The sequence below is a fragment of the Anser brachyrhynchus genome, assembly GCF_964034855.1.
Source record: "Anser brachyrhynchus genome assembly, chromosome: 1".
Lineage (NCBI taxonomy): Eukaryota > Metazoa > Chordata > Aves > Anseriformes > Anatidae > Anser > Anser brachyrhynchus.
The window spans coordinates 140,799,437-140,816,794 of record NC_137694.1 but is presented as its reverse complement, the minus strand read 5'-3'; the positions used below and the strand labels follow the sequence as shown (position 1 = coordinate 140,816,794).

General features: G+C 38.4%; 1 protein-coding gene across 5 annotated transcripts in view; it reads right to left on the bottom strand.

The window, feature by feature from the left end:
• The window catches only part of OCA2 (OCA2 melanosomal transmembrane protein), a 205,771-nt gene that overhangs the window by 79,835 nt on the left and 108,578 nt on the right, over window positions 1-17,358 (bottom strand). For all 5 annotated transcript variants that reach the window (XM_080585517.1, XM_080585519.1, XM_080585520.1 and 2 more), the window contains 3 exons: window positions 12,739-12,886; window positions 11,178-11,235; window positions 9,676-9,784 (listed from right to left, as the gene is read on the bottom strand). In XM_080585517.1, the coding sequence (XP_080441643.1) occupies window positions 9,676-9,784; window positions 11,178-11,235; window positions 12,739-12,886 (315 nt within the window). The remainder of the gene's footprint in view (window positions 1-9,675; window positions 9,785-11,177; window positions 11,236-12,738; window positions 12,887-17,358) is intronic.

The window sequence follows — 17,358 nt, the reverse complement described above, 5'->3', positions numbered from 1 at the left end:
TCATTTGTACCTGTTCTGTGCTATTTTTAGAACCAAGCTTAAGGTTGTTCCTTGGGGACAAAACTATGGTAGTGACAGTCCAGGACAGTTTGCGCTGCAACTGAAAATGCTTAGTAGAATACAAGGAGATAGAAAGGAATGTGAAAGAAGTTGATGGAAACTATAAACCTATGAAAGGCAAACAAAACAGAAACCTACACTGATAGAAGGAAATTTTAAAGTTAAAAGCAAGAAGTGTATCATAAAACAAGGAAGCAGAGGACTAGCTGCTCTGTAATCACAGATCAGCCTCTATATATAGGGGTCGGGTGGGCTGGACTTTACTGCTGAGCTGTAGTATTGTCAGGTCAGAGAGGAGAAATCACATTCACCATTGTGTGGCAGTCTCAACACCCAACTTTGTTAATTCTCCTGAACAATCTAAAATGGCATCCAAGCTAGAACACAGTAAGCAAGAAACCATGGTTAGAGATTGCTATAGCTAGGTGCTACATCTAACAGAGAAGATATGTTGACACATATAGCTGTGTATATTGTACCAATCTGTCTTAAAAAAATGATAACATTATCTCAGTGAAGGTCACTGAAAAAAACACACACTCTATTGCTGTAGCCTCATAGGCTCTTGGAAGCTAAAAATAATTTAAGAAGATGCAAATATCAAGATAAAGTGAAGGTCAACTTTTCTAGAAGAAAGAACTAAAGAACTAAAATGCAAAAGGTTCACTAGCAGATACAACTGCTGCTGATTCCTGTTTTTTCTCACATTGAGTGTACGGGCAACTGCAAGGACAGAGGATAATTTCTATGTTTAATTACATGTTCTTAAAGATAACTGGGCATTTTCAAGGGTGTAATTTTTTGAAGACTAGCCTCAGAGAAATAAAAACTGCAAGGACCACAGAAAACAGATTTCTCTTATTTTCAGAAAGAATGTGTTATGCTGAGAAGGAAGAATAACTAAGATCCAAACAGGACTATCTGAGTCATAGTCAATGCTGACTGCATCAATTTAGCTTCACTCCAACATTCTGATTACTACAAAATAATTGTCAAATTTATTTTTAACTCATATTCATACACACTTGACCAGGATTTTCTTCAACATCACTATGAATCAAATATATATTAACCCTGTAAATACAATTATGTTCATTCTCATCTTAAAGCAATGTGCACCTTCATGGCACAACCAAATCTCCGTGCTACATACTCAGAGACCAGAAGATCAGTCATGTGCAGTGCTCTTCTTGATCTCAAGTAAAAATACAGAACAATTTAAGCCAATACTACTACATGCCAGAACAAAAAACAGAACAGAGGAATGAAGCAAAAGCAGAGAGACAAAGAGTACTAAATGAGGCCAAATGATCCAGACTCCATTGACAGTAGTAGTTGATATCACCTGAAAAAAAGGGCTGCAGATCAGCTGCTGCAAGCACAGCTTATAGAAGCTGGAAGGATATCCAGAAAGGGCTGGGCGCTTTCAAAGAGGAGAAGAGCACCTGAAAGCTAAGGTATCTTACTACAGTAGGCTGGATACTCTTGTCAGATGCTATAATTTGTTGTTCTGTTTACCATTACAAGGTCAGGATTTAAAGAATCTAAAGCAAAAAGAAACAATTAGTTATCCAATCAGTCTCACTCTGCTCTGGTGAGGCTGCACCTTGAGTACAATGTTCAGTTTTGGGCCCCTCAGTAAAAGAAGGACATCAAGGCCCTGGAGAGTGTCCAGAGAAGGGCTACAAAACTGGTGAAGGGCCTGGAACACAAGTCCTGTGAGGAGTGGCTGAGGGAAGAGGGAACGGGGGTTGTTTGGTCTGGAGAAGAGGAGGCTCGGGGGAGACCTTATTGCTCTCTACAACTACCTGAAAGGAAGGTGTGGGGAGCTGGGGGTCGGCCTCTCCTCACAGGTGGTAGGACTAGAGGGAATGACCACAAGTTGCACCAGGGGAGGTTCAGGCTGGAAATGAGGAGACTATTCTTCTCAGAAAGAGCAGTCAGGCATTGGAACGGGTTGCCCAGGGAGGTGGTGGAGTCACTATCCCTGGGGGTGTTTAAGGAAAGGTTGGACGTGGTGCTTAGGAACATGGTTTAGTGGGTGACATTGGTGGTAGGGGGATGGTTGGACCAGATGATCTTGGAGGTCTTTTCCAACCTTAATGATTCTATGAAATTCTATATTCTGTATTTCTATGAAAGATGATACAAAAATATCCAAAAACTAGAAACAGAAAGCATACCTAATTCTGTTTTTGCTTACTTTTGCACAATTGTGTGACGTCATGCATATTGTTATCAATTCCTGTATAGCTAGGAATTACAACTTTTGATGCTGTGTATAATGAACTACTTATGACCTGAGCCTAATAATACAGCACAAAGGAGTATAGGTGCGGAGTGATAGGAAAGGTCTTGAAAGTGAGGGCATAGGATGATAGCGAGTGCTCTAGGACTATCAGCAACTCAGCAGAAAGTAGTTAGGGATAATAATGCAAACTTAGACATGAGTCAAAAACTATTTTTGAGGTAAAAAAAAAAAAAGGACAAGGAATAAGTATGTAACAGACAACTCTCCATACGACCAAATTGAACTTAATGCAGAACTGAAGACAAGATTTAAAAAAGTAAGGCATGAAGTTTCAAAAAATGGAAAAAATTGAGCTCAAGTGGACTCAAGCACAAGAAGGAAGAAACCACCAGCATTATACATCTCCTGGTAAAGAGGAGAAAGAAACCCTTGTAATGCTTCCCCAGGCAAAGACCTGAAGGTATCAACTCGTCATGTCTCTACTCAGACTAAAGCTGTAAACTTTTGCACCCCCCATTGCATCAAAGGGTAACCGTAACATCAGTATACAAGGGGTAGATACTAGGAATATGTCTTTTTATTATTATTATTAATTTATTTATTAGCAAGAGCTTTAACTTTAATTGTCAATGAGTTTGCTTTTGTATTCATTAGGTAATTCAATGTGTTAGTGTTATCATAAGTACACAAACAATAACTGTTTGTTGTGTTTTGCTTAAACTGATAACAGTTTTGATTAGACTAACAATAAATTCATGGTTCCAGATATAATGAGGTTCTCTTTTTTGCCCACAATATCATGAGCATGACACCGTCACAGATACTTTGAAAGCTGGAGCCTATTGCTCTATGCAAAGAAGGCATCCCTAATCCAAATGTTTTGGGGACCAAAACAATCTACCTCACTGAAATGTGTGAAGGAGTTTGCAGGCAACCACAGATTATTCGGATGATATTTTTAGCTGTTTAGAAAAGGTCTGTAAACATTGGTTCCCAAGCTTTGCATCTGGTTCCTTAACTTATCAAACCAGGTTGGAAAGCTTTACAAAAAATACAGGGGAAAAATATTGTCTCTAACAGATTTAAATATAGTTGATAATTCAGTTTTATTTGAGAAGTTACTTAGCAGTCAATGCCAATAAGCTCTCCTCAGTTAAAACCAGTTAATATGTCAGCTCCTAGTTAGCCTGGAGAAAAATGTTAGATTCAGTGACAAACTGGTGCGAGATGTGCTAACCTTAACAATGTAGCCTTTGGCTTTAAGCATGTGCTTTCTTGAATATATGTCATTCACCAATTTTTATAGCTTAATAGCTGTTTGTCTCACTAGGATTTTTGTTGTTCTTAAGCACTAAACAAATATACAGTGGCTTCTTAAATTGATCTTGTGTGAAACGTTTTTTTTTGTTGTTGTTGTTTTTTTCAAACATTTTATGAAATAACTCTTCAGTAAGTTGAATAGTTCTATAATGGACCTTTCACAAGATTTGCACAAACTATCCTGAAACCAAGCATCTCCAAAATATAAACACTCTTTTCCTTACCCTTCCTATGGGTACAAACACATTTTGAAAACCTAATTTGTTTCATTCTGCATATATGATTACATTGTTTGTAAACAGTGCAGATTTATATAACTCCACCATCACACCAAAGAGTAGCATAAGATGGTTTAAGCTATTTACCACCAATGGTAGATGAGAAAAATGTTCCAGAATAACAGTTCAGAGAACTGTTCAAAATTCTTAGAGTTCTTACACAGCTTTCTGAGTTAAACATTCAGAATAAAACTGCACAGACTACATTTATTTCACCTGTGTGATATTAGCTCTTTTTGAGCTCATAAGAATTAAACAATTTAGTCAAAGATCTCAAAGCATAAGGTTTCTGGCATTAGTCAAACATCGCTAAATCTCTTACACATACTGGCAGTCTGTCTCAAAGTTTTTAAGGAAGAATCATTGCTACAGCAAAGTTCTCGTACCATTTACTGAAAATGATGCAGAACAGAAAATGGATTAAGTTAGTTGTTAAAATGCTAGGAAGCTGCACTAATGGAGAACTAGATTTGGTGTTTCTAAGCCAAGTAAATATCAGTACAGAACTTCTGACATTCTGTGACTCAATACCAAACTTAAGCAAATTTGAGAAGTTCTTTAGGGCAATGAAGGACTTTCTTCATCATCAGGAAAGTAGCACTCAGTCTCTAATCTATTCTAAATTATTGGTTCACCTATGTAAACTACAGTGTTAACTGAAAATTGTGCATGTCCACTTAAACAAAAGCATGTTGAAAATCAAAAGAAATTATATGGAAGGGATTTCAGAGCCACTCCACTTGCCTGAAGATTAAGAAAAACTTTTTGCTATAATTTGCATAACATTCTCTGTAGAAATCATTTGTTGTGAGGTTTTTTTTGTTGTTGTTCTGCTGATGTTTTTTCCAATTAAGGTATTTAATTTCTCCTGTGAATTTCAACAAATTTTCTGTAAATTACAGAAATTAGTCAGAAAATATGACAACTGGCATCCAAAGGAGTGACAGGATAACAGGAGTCTTTTGTATCTACAGCAACTGAACACATTTCTCCTTGAATGCACTCGTAATAAAATAAAAAGAAGCTCTGCACAATATGGCCATCCAAAAAAAAAGTCATTTTAAATTAAATGAAAAGAACATTTTCCCTCCTTTTCCACTGTTTCAATCACAGATTTTAAAAGTTTCAGTGATGCAAGATACAACTATTCAAGACAAATTGAAGGGAGACTTAGATTCTCAAAAGTATCTGCAGCAGAATTTGCTGTGCAACCTCACAGTCGGAAGTAAAACCATAGTGAATATAGAAGACAGGGGAGAGTTGTGCAAGAGAAACTAGATTTAACTACATAAATGAGTCCTCAGCAAACAAGACAACAGTTGTCTATAAATATCGAGGAACTTTAGCTTTAGGGAAAAAACAACAGAGAAAATTTATGTCTAGGAGGTTTTCTTGAAAGAAGTGATGTAGCGTGCTGATTTATAGAACTTGTCCAAGTACCCAGAAAGTTCATGGTGATCGTGATTGTTAAATTAATACAATCATATTTTTTTATAAGTTCATATGTTTGGGTCCTTTACTAACACTGCTTTGTTTAGTAATACTACAGCTGATTTTAGTTACTATTGAAATCCCCAAAAAATCAATAAACAAGCCAAAAGTCCATCTACCCGTTTTGGTTTTGTTCTTACCTGTAACTGAAACTCAGTATAAATTGAGAAGAGACCCTCTGGCACGTGAAGAGTGCAATAACGTAGAGTAAGGTGACTCTTTTCATGAATTACACCTCTAAAGCAGGTCTTGCAAATCACAGTGGTTGATCACCTCCACTGATTATTGATCTCCTGCACAGATTATTTTAAGGGCAGCTGAAGATAATTAGCTCCAACATCAATGTCTGAAGGATCACAAGCATCCACAGCACCAAAGGAACCAGAATGAGATCAGGCAATGGTGTGAAGACAAAACCACTCAGCAGAAACACAAAAAGACATGATTGCTCCATCAGGGTTTATGACTTATTGGCATCATGGAGATGTGGTGGGATAGCTCCTATGACTGGAGTGTTGGAGTAGAAGGATGCAAGCTCTTTGGAAAGAACAGGCTGGGGAGAAGAGCAGGGTGTCCTGCACTCTATGTCAATGACTGCTGGAGTACATGGAGCTCTACCAGGGGATGGATGAGGACCTGACTGAGATTCTCTAGGTAGAGAATCTAAACTCAGGGGGAGTGAGTGATGCACAAGAGGGCTGTGCAGCCATCCAAAGGGTCTTTGTCAGGCTGAAGAGGTGGGTTCACAGAAATCTCATGAAGGTCAACACAGAGAAGTGCAAAGAGCTGCACCTGGGGAGAAATAACCTGAGGTACCAGTACATGTTGGGGGCCATCCAGCTGGGAAGCAGCTCTGCAGAAAAGGACCTTGGAGTCCTGGGGGACACCAAATTAAACATGAATCAGCAGTGTACCCTTGCTGCTAAGGCTAATGGTATTTTTGGCTGCATTTGATGAAGCATTGCCAGAAGGTCAAGAGAAGTGATCCTTGCCCTCTACTCAACATTGGTGAGACCACACCTGGAGTGCTGTGTCCAGTTCTGGGCCCCTCGTAGAAGAGAGACATGAACATGCTGGAAAATGTCCAACAGAGGTCCACCAAGATGATCAAGTGACTGGAGCACCTCTCCTATGAGGAGGTTAAGAGAGTTGGGGCTGTTTAGTATGGAGGAGTCTCACAGGGGAATCTCATCAATGTTTATAAATACCTGAAGGAAGAATGCAATGATGATGGAGCCAGGCTCTTTTAACTGGTATCCAGTGCCAGGACAAGAGGCAATGGGCACAAACTGGAACACAGGAAGCTCCCTCTAAACACCAGGAAGCACTTCTTTACTGTGCAGCTGACAGAGCACTGGCACAGGTTTCCTGAAGATGAGTCCAAAAGAAGCAACAAATCATAGAATATCCCGCGTTGGAAGGGACCCATAAGGATCATCAAGGCATCTGTTGCAACCCTTTAAAAGGAGGAGAGGACCTTCCACTGTCTCAGAAATGACTGAACCTTGCCCTGAGAAGAGAGGGTCCAGAAGCAGAAGGAAGAATGATTGGAAGGGGCCTGCAAGGAATGAGGCACTTCCACTGCATGCAGAGGTCACTGAGGGAGGCAGACAAAAGCAGGGCCACAGCAGTGATGGATACTCAAAGGAACTGCACAGAGATCATAGTAGCTCAGCAAATCACTGAAATGACTGAAACCAAACCAAAGAGAAAGGATCTACCCCAAAGGAAGTAGCTTATAAATTGATTTTGTCTATTCTGTCTGAACTGGTCAATTTGAGCATCCCCTAACATAAATAAATAAATATTCCAGATTCTATTCCAATAAAATCTTTAAAAAAAAATCTTTTGTCTCTGTAGTGGGGAAACTCATTATAGTTCAAAGCTCTAGATGTGCCTGCCTACAACTTGAAATCAAAATAGGAGCCAAGTAGAAACATCAAAGGGGCTTTATTTTCCTCTCTTGTTATCTTTTCTCAGATGCTTTACCAATGATTTATCAACAAAGTAATATCCCATAGGAACAGAATGAAAATACTGTTGAAGTCGAAAGTTTGCCATATTTGTTTATTTAAAGTCTCCGTATTAATCTTTCATATTTCATAGAATTAGACTAAACAAACTGATGAACAGGTACAAGAAAGCTGAATAGGAAAGTGTTCTGCATTTTAAAAGAGAGTTAAGTATGAAAATTTTATAATTTAAATTAAAACGTCAGTTCCCTCAAATTATATCAATGATTCCAAGTTCATAATGGAAAAATTGTATCAGGGCTGGGGACAGATAAAGAATTCTATAATCTTTCTAATTCACTCTTCCAAATGCAATTAAAAGTTATTAGATTTCTAACACTTAAGCTTCTGTATAAAACATTATTCTGTTAGGAAATTAAACACTGAACTACAATCTCCTTTCATTTTTATGCAAAAAATTTATTGAACAAATTTAACCAAACCACCAGAGTACAAGTGCTGTATTTTAGGAAATTTATTTGCATGCACTGGAGGACTAAAATCCATAGCAACTCATAGCAGCACTATCTTCAGTAATGATAAATAAGTGGCAGCAAACATCAAGACAGTGGAATTCACGAGTCAACAATGAGACCTTGGTATAAGTCTGTAGGTTCCATTAAGTGTTATTAGAAATTATGCGTATGATTTAATAACACTTTTCCATTAATCTGATGGGCTTGCTGTGAATACAGAACAGGGGGAAACTACACAGAACACATACAGCCCATGTTTACTTTCAAGGTTACAGCTGAAGATCAGCTAGTGAATAAAAGAAACCTGCGCTGCCAACCATGTCATTTTCTTCATTTATTTTACTGACATGAAGTAGGACAAAAAAACAGTCATCATTTATTAGATTTCTTCTAGCACTCCAACTACTTTGCAGTTTCGAAATAATATCTTACCAGGGGCATATGCAACCAATGCTATATGGTCTTTACTGACTGACTGTGGGTTTTCAAAAACACTTTTAGATGATGGGTTTACTTCACAAAATCCTACATGGTTCAGTGTCTACTTATCTGAGGCAGAAAAGTAAGGGTGAAAATTGATTTCTTAAATTGCTGATGTGAACTCCTTCCTTACATTCTTAGCCACAGTGACTTCAAATGCCTTCAAGTGTCTCCAATTTCTGCTTCTTCCTACACTTCAGTAAAGTTGCAGTTTTGTGGTTATAATACATCAGTACAGCTTTTAACAACTTAGCAGCCAATATTATTTATTGGATTAAATCACCCATCATGATTTGTCCATCATGACAAACACTCTGGAACAAGGAAGCTGACACTGCAGCTGTACCACTAGTGTCACTGGCTGACACCCCTTTCCTCAACCTGATTGCCACTGTACAGCTAGAACTAGCCCTATATAGCACAGCAAAAAACTATAGTATAGTTCAATCAATGCTTTATTCATTATTTATTCATTCTTCTTCAAGACTGTTGCATCTTTCAGTCACTGGATGTACACAGTGGGGGATTCAGATGGAAGGAAAAAAAAAACACCATAAATCTGAAATTCTATAAATTGTAAGTCCTCAGCAGCCACAAATATATTGTTAACTTTCATAGGCCAATGCACAGACAGGTTTTATGACTGCCCTTCAGTTATATGTGAATTTTAATTTGGTTCTATTTTTAGGACATGTAGAACATGTCCGCACATAGATATACACATAACTGTATAAAAATCCACACATATAAGTCTAGGCTTAGAAAGTATACATATTATTTTTATTTCACACACATACAGTGTCTTCCTTTTTTTAATTTGGGAAATTATTTATTCTGGTGATAATGCAATGATGTCTGGAAGTCATACAAAGAGGTATCTATGCTGAAAAAAGTAATGCCAGACTACTTTAATGTCCTTACATGGAACAATTTCTGATCTCCAGGATGAATCTTTGTCATTTATTCATATCTACAGTGAGATCATGCTAAGGTCAAATTTACTTGTTCTGTAATGTTTACCCACCTAGCTAATACCGGGAAGTCAGAAAAATGAAGTCATGAGCTCTACCTGCTACTCCTCCTAGGGTGACTAAGACGTGACTGCATTTCAAAAACCTGTTCTGAGAAACTGCTGTTCTGATTAATCTGGTATAATTGTGAGGCAAGGAACATACAGAAAAGAGCTTTCTGAACTGACACAGACTCAGAAAAATCTTACAATTTGGCTGTCTTTTGTTGTTGTTGTTGTTGTTTTGATTTATTTATTTATTTATTTCAACTAAATAGAACAAAACTATGAAACTTACCAAGATCTAGGTAAACACCGGGAACAAATGAGTTGAGAAAAAACATAAGAATAACACATCCCAGCACAGTCAGGCATTTGATAAGAAGGATTTTGTCTGTTATTCTGTGCTGTAAAGAGGAAAAAGAATTGAGTGACTGTATTAAAGAAGGAGCTATCTATTATGCATTAAGTTCAAAAGATCATGTGTGAAGTACAAGCTGCTGTTCCTGTATTGTATATTCTTCTTCAGCATAAAAGACACAAATATTTAAATTGAAGCATTTCATGCACACTATATCTTGAATGTGTATGTAGGAACAAAGGCCCAATGTGAAGCTAAGAAATGCAAGTAGCTAACAACTGCTGAATACATCCAGATGTGTTCAACTAACCTTACCACAACATTATTACATAGTTGTATGGCTGAAACACAGTTTCTACTATAGACAGAACTTCAGGTGCTCTGTGGTTTCACAACCCTGGACAAAATCACCCTTTGTTGCAATTATTCTCTGAAAACCTATAACCCAACCTAGAGGCCAGATCCATATGCCTCCCGTGTAACATTCAAAAGGACATGCCAATCCCTAATCCCTATGCAGCTCCTGTACCCCTGTGCCCAGCTCCTCATGCTCTCACCCTCAGACCCAGCTGCTTCCCATTGTGCCCCTGATTCTCTGCTCTGATCTCACCTTTACCACCAACCCAGGGAATCACCTTCTCCCAGCCTCAGTATCTCTCATTTCCAGTCTCTTCCACACAGTTTAAAGCTCTACAAAAGTACAATTAAATCTCTATTCTTTAAGAAGTTCGTCATTTATGCAATGCTTTGAAAAAAGTGTAAAAACTAATAAGAAAGTCCTGTTGGCCTTGTTCTGTTTTGGTATGACACATAGGACAGAGAGGTCCCAGCCAAGGACATGAGTTCCCAAGCACAGGCCTGTACTCATTAGTGCCAATGAGATGGAGAGGATGTGACATTTAGACAATTACGTTTAGTTGAAGTTAATCCCACTACAAAGTATACATCTTGTCAGACTCAGCTTCAGCATAAAAGACTTAAGCAGTGTTAATGTGTGCACAACAAAGAAAAAAGAATTTATGCAAGTGGTTTATCTGTACTTGAATAATAAAGCAGGTGTGCCACAGACAATGTAGTAAACTAGAGTTGGTATTAGGTACATCAGCAGGAGTGTACTCTACCGTCATGCATCATGGTTATAAACAACCTATTGACACCTCCTAGGTCTCTCTGGCCATAGATTAAAATTTTAAGAAAACACTGATGAATCATTTATTGATCCTTTAAGCAACCTTTTTTCTAAGGAACATAAGTATAAAACCTGGCAAATACTCACAACATGGTTCAGTAACCCTGTTCAACTGAGGCCAGCCAGCCTGCCTGCCAGTTTTTCTGTTCTCACAAAAGTTATTAAATTTGCATTGGGTTCAAAAAACTCTCTCCATACAAAGGCATAGGTCCACTTACACTGATACTGAGAAGAACTGCCATCTACTTACTTTTTTCTGAAGTTCCTGAATATTTGTTTCCCAGTTTTTATCTTCTTGTGAAATTTGCCTGAAAGAAAATGACACCTGCTTTTTTCCACTGTGAAATTAGAGCTCTGCCAAGAGTATTGGAATAAATCCCTCTTATCACAACCATCCTTTTACCCATAAGGAGCATCTCATACCAAAAAGGAACTGTGTGCGACGTGGTCAATAGCAAAATTCCAGTGACAATTCACTTAAGACCCCACTTTTGTAACAAGCACCACTAATACACACACGGTTAAGTTCATGAAGAGTGCCACAGGCTTGGAAGGAGCAAGCATCCAGAGTATGAACTCGTGTATAGGAGCTGGCTACATGCAATACGTAGTTTCAGAAGGTGATGTGTGCCCATCTGCGATAAAACAAGGGTCATGTGCTAACAAGTCAGAACACATACGTGTTACATTTGCATTTTATAATGAAGTTTTTAAGATCTGAATAACTTCATTGTGTTATCAGCATAGTCAGCCCTCCAGCAAAAGGCCATGGGGGTCGCAGTTCAGGAGCTCTGTTGTTAATACTAATGAATTTTTACATTGCTGTAAATGTACTTGTGCTGGAGAAATCCTGATTTTCAAATTAAATGTACAATTTTCATGTATACTTCAGAAGACTCCTCTTTGAGTATTGTAAACTCAATGTTACTTTTTTTTTAAATTGAAGTAACAGACTTTTTTGTCACTCCGTTCAAAGTGCATAATATCAGCAAAAATTATGCAAGCAAAAATTATTACTGAAATGGTGTAAGAAATCTTATTTACATTCCCTTGTTCATACTGTATATTTAATTAGCATGTTTATTAATTTAAAAAAAAAAAAAGCTATTTCATTTTCACTTTAGTCTAGAGTCGATTCAATTTAAAAGAATTTATCACTGCTATTCTCAGACATCAAATTCCATTGCATAACAGCTAGTTTTGCTGGAACCTAAACAAAATAGGGTTAGTATTTTGTTAGTCCTGGTTTATAAAAACTTCTTTTCTATACATAAATGGTTAATTATGCCTATGCTCAGGTTAACACTGATGACTTGATTACAAAATAATTTTAAAATGCAGTAAATCACTAGTGGTATGTTTCTCAAATTCAACAGTTCACTGAAGAACATTTGAATTTTTCAGCAGAAAAGAATTTGCAGCATTTTACTACATTGTAGTCACTACTGCAAGGAAAAGCATAATGAAGTATTTATGACCTTTTTAAAACAAAAGCTACGTGAAATTTCTCGGCCTTTATATTTGGGTCCTATTAACATATATTTTCCAAACTCTACACATTACGTTTTTTTTCCGAAAATACTGAGGCTGAGGGTGTCTCTTCGTACTTGCCCCAACACACATCTGATTAAAAAACAACTAAGAGCATAGGTCTCATCCCAATGAAGACATTAGCAAAGCCACAGTATCATTTCCAGCAGTAGACTGAGATGAGCAGGAGCTCCATGTCGGTCCAACAAACCACCCATGTCTACAGCTCATCCCATCAAGAGTGGGAGCAAGGGAGGTGGCCCATGCTGGCACCCACTCACATGTGGAATGTCCTGAGCTTCTTCCTCAGGAGCATCTCCAGAGTCAGCACCTTCTGCATCAAGAGGCATTTCACAGCAGTCTCTTCCCTGCTGGCAGGGTTAATGCGCTGTGCAGTCAACCTCCAAACATAGATCTCATGTTTCAGCTCTAAAAAGAAGCAAAATTGCTTATGTTAAAGCAGGTGCAATGCACATAAAACCAGAGACCCACAAAATATGTGTAAGGTGTTATGGACTTAAAGCTCTTAAAATAATTGGAACGGTTTCCCAACAATTTGCCACTTTTAAAGCTGCTTTTACCATTCATTTTGCAGAGCTGAAGGGAATGGAAAATCAATATGAACATTTCAAAATTTTATATAAATTAATCTCAAAATCATTAAAAAAAAAAGTACTGTCTGTCTACAAACACTTGCATATGACAACCAGTATATATTAATATAATGCTAAAATGCAGACCTTAATGATATCTGGTCCTGTGTAAGTTTAAACAGACTTATTAACACTTCAAATCAGCCTCCAAAGCATTGTCAGGATTTTGAATGTTTTGGTTTATTTTTTCCAGTATTGTCAAGACCTTGGAGAATGACTGAAAAGTGTGTGCTCCTGTTGAGGACATGCATTAGATTGGGCATGCAAAAAATATCCTTTGGGTTTTCCAGGAAATTCCTAAAGAAATGAAAGCTGAATATTCATTCATAAACTGTGTGCACAAATACTTCTTGATGAACTAACAGGATGCTTCCTCCCGCTTCCTTTTTTTTTTTCCATCAAATTTTATATCATTGAAGAGAATGTGTCGAGAATTCATGGCTTTATATCTTAAGATCCCTGTTTAATGTGCAAATTGTTCTTATCTTAAGAAATGGACACCTTTGTGACCAAGTAGTTATAGCTATGATACAAAGTGAATCATGTAAAGATTGACCATAAGAGGAAATTAGACTTGACAGAACTCAAACATTTAAGAATAAAAGTAAGGGTGTCCAGAGCCATCATAACTTGCCTGAACAGCTGATGAACAGCAGATGACTCACATTTTCTATTGGTCACATCTCTAGATGAGCACACAGTTTGCAAGCCATCAAAACAGTTATCTTTGCCTCGGCTTTATGATGTAAGACTGAAAATGTAAATTCACGCTATATAAAGCCGAATTTCAAGGTTATTCAACAACCAGTGCTCATCTAACGCATTTCTTCAAAAAAAAAAAAAAAAAAAAAAAAGATTCATACTTGAACCACAGATATCGGAGGTGCAGAATCTACCACCTTGGTTTGTAATATATTTGGCAAATCTTGCCAGGATTATGCCGGGAGATTAATCTTATACTACATTGTATTAAAACATGGATAGGTCCTGCTTATCAGAGGATCCACATGAGTTTGTGCAGATGCCTGTCCCAGCCATCATTTACATTTCCATCAGCAGTTGTGACACCCACAAATATATCAGCAGTGATTTTCTGTTCTCTTCCAGAACATAAAGAAGAAAGTGACAGAGCTTTAAGCCACAGCTAATCTCCTGCTTCCAACCAAAAAAAAAAAAAAAAACATTTTTTTTTTGAGGATTAAGGTGGATGGGAGCTGTACAAAAAACATATTTTAAACCTTAGAAATGGTGGAATTTTTTCATTTGAAAAACCTTCCTGAATTCTTCAGGGTAAAAGAAATATTCCCACCACCCTTCAAGTTGCCTTAGACTAAATGAAATAGAAACTTCTGTATTTAATTTAAGCATATGAAGGGGGAAAATCCCCCTCAACAGGTGAACAGTCCTTTTTGTTCTGTTCTCTCATAACATTTTTAAGTTCAATAGACTGTGGCTTATAAACTGTCTCTCGTCATCAGTTCAAGAGAGAGAGTATGGTTTTTGTTTGTTCTTTTCCTCTGGCAAATGCTCATGAAGCATAATTATCCAGCTTGCTATTCTGCTTCTGATGGGCTGTCTTTGCTGCAACACCTTTTCTGATCATAGGATCAAACAATGGTTTGGGTTGGAAGGCATCTTAAAGACCATCTAATTCCAACCTGCCCTGCGATGGCTCTCACCAGACCAGGTCAAAAAGCCCAAAGCCCCATCCAGCCTGGCTTTGAACACCTCCAGGGATGGGGCTTCCACAAATCTGGGCAGCCAGTTCCAGTGCCCCACCACCATCGTAGTGGAGAATTTCTTCTGAACATCTGCTCTAAATCTGTCCTCTTTCAGTTTAAAAACCATTATCACTATCACTTGTCCTATAACTACTTGCCCTTGTAAAAATTCTCTCTCCATGTCTGTTCACAATCGTCTGTTCATCCTGCCACAACATTTCCTCTCATCCTTTCCAACTGAAATGTCACCAAGGATTTTGCTGATGGAAGAAAGTTGAATCTTTCATCCTCTAAATGAGATGCAGATGCCCAGTGGGAATTTTCACACAGAGTCTTTAACTTCATTCTTTTGGAAAGGGACAGCTAGCATCGCTGTATCTGTGCCACAAACAAAACCACAGAGCAGAAAGCAGCTCAGATGGGTTGCGCATTCCTGCTCCATGTCTGAAGTGCTTGGGGCTAGTCTCCAGGCTCAGAAAAGTCTCACCTATGTTAAAAAATACGTGTTTTCACATGGCTTTGATCTTGCCTTTATGTACAGTAAGTGCATGCTTTATTGTTCAGACTCTTTAGTTTTCTAAACATCCCAAGCATGTAAACATCTGAGCTGTTGTGAAATTTACTTCAGAGCAACATGACCTGCAAAAATCAGAAGAGTCAATACATCTTTTACACTGCTACTCCATTTATGCCAATAATTTCTGAAGAGTTTTTTGAAGTTTTTAACAAAACTTTCTAACAGAAAGTTCTTCCTATTTCAGTTTCAGGCACATTTTTATTATAATTGTGTTTTATGGCACTAGGTGCTATATATATGTATATATATGTGTGTGTTAGCAGTAGTTTTTGTCGTGAAGGAAATATAATGCAATACCCTTGAGGTCATTGAGAACACTGAACACAACCAGAAACCTTTGGGCCTTTATCTAGTCCTCCCATCTCAGGTCTGCAAACCCACTTGGGTAGCAACCTGCACAGTTTGGGAACAACTGATCTTTTATGACATAATGTGTTAAACATGAGCAATAAGAGTTTGTGGCAGCTTCAGGTTCTTATCAATTACTTTGAAACTATGGATAAAGCAGTGGAAGGGCAGCATTTGTCTCGCCCTGAGTGAGAAGGTCTCATACCCCATTTCCATAAGTTCCCATCCCCTCCTCAGATGGTACATGATGGTCATGTTACAGCAGGGCACGCTGACTCCACTCACTCATCCAAGAAAACCCAGTCTGCATGTTTTTTGCAGGGTTAACCTTACTGTGGCTCAGCCTACCATCAATTTATTATCCCATTATGATACCAAAAAATCTTTGTGAAAATGGTGCATTCATGAAGTCCACAAGGTACTATAGAAGTATACCTAGCATTGGTTTTTCACAGACATCTTTTTTTTTTTTTGCTAGAAAGTCCATTTCCAACAAGAAAATAATATTTTTGTCTCATCTCTTGGATTAAAAAAAGGATCAGCAAATGTGCAATCCCTATGCTGCTAATCTGTTTTGTCCATAGGATCCTAGAACGGCTTGGGTTGGAAGGAATCTTAAAGATCAACCAGTTCCAACCCCCCAGCCATGGGAAGCGATGTCGCCCACTAGATCAGATCGCCCAGGGTCCCATCCAGACTGGTCTTGAACACCTCCAGGGATGGGGCATCCACAGCTTCTCTGGGAAACCTGTTCCAGGGCCTCACCACCCTCTAAGTGAAGAATTTCCTCCTAACATCTAGTTTACATCTCCCCTCTTTTCATTTAAAACCATTACCCCTTGTCCTATCATTATCTGCCTGAGCAAAAAGTTGCTCTCTTTTTTTGTTTTGGTTTGTTGTTTTGTGTTTTTTTTTTTTTTTATAAGCCCCCTATAAGTATTGGAAGGCCACAGCGAGGTCTCCCCAGAGCCTTCTCTTCTGTAGGCTGAACAGCCCCAGTTCTCTCAGACTTTCTTCATAGCAGAGGTGCTCCAGCCCTCTGATCACATGCGTGGTCCTCCTCTGGACCTGCTCTAACAGATCAACATCCTTCATGTGCTGGGGGCTCCAGACCTGCATGCAGGACTCCAAGTGGTAGAGCAGTCGGGAACGATCACCTCTCTCAACCTGCTGACCATTCCCCTGTTGATGCAGCCCAGGATGCAGTTGGCCTTTTGGGCTGCAAGCACGCACTGCTGGTTCATTTCGAGCTTTTTGTCCACCAGAACCCCCAAGTCCTTCTCTGCGGGTCTGCTCTCAGTGAGTTCTTCTCCAAGTCTCTGCTCATATCTGGGATTGCCCTGAGCCAGGTGCAGCACCTTGCACTTAGACCTGTAGAACCTCATTAGATTCTACACACTTTTCTACACTTTTTCTTGTTGTTGTTTTACATACTTTTTCCCACTTCTCAAGCTTGTCCAGGTCCCTTTGAATGGCATACCTTCCTTCTGTTGTATCAACTGCACCACTCATCTTACTGTCATCTGCAAATTTGCTGAGGGTGCTCTCAGTCCCATTGTCTGTCATTGTTAAAGATCTAAAACATTTACGATCCCAAGACAG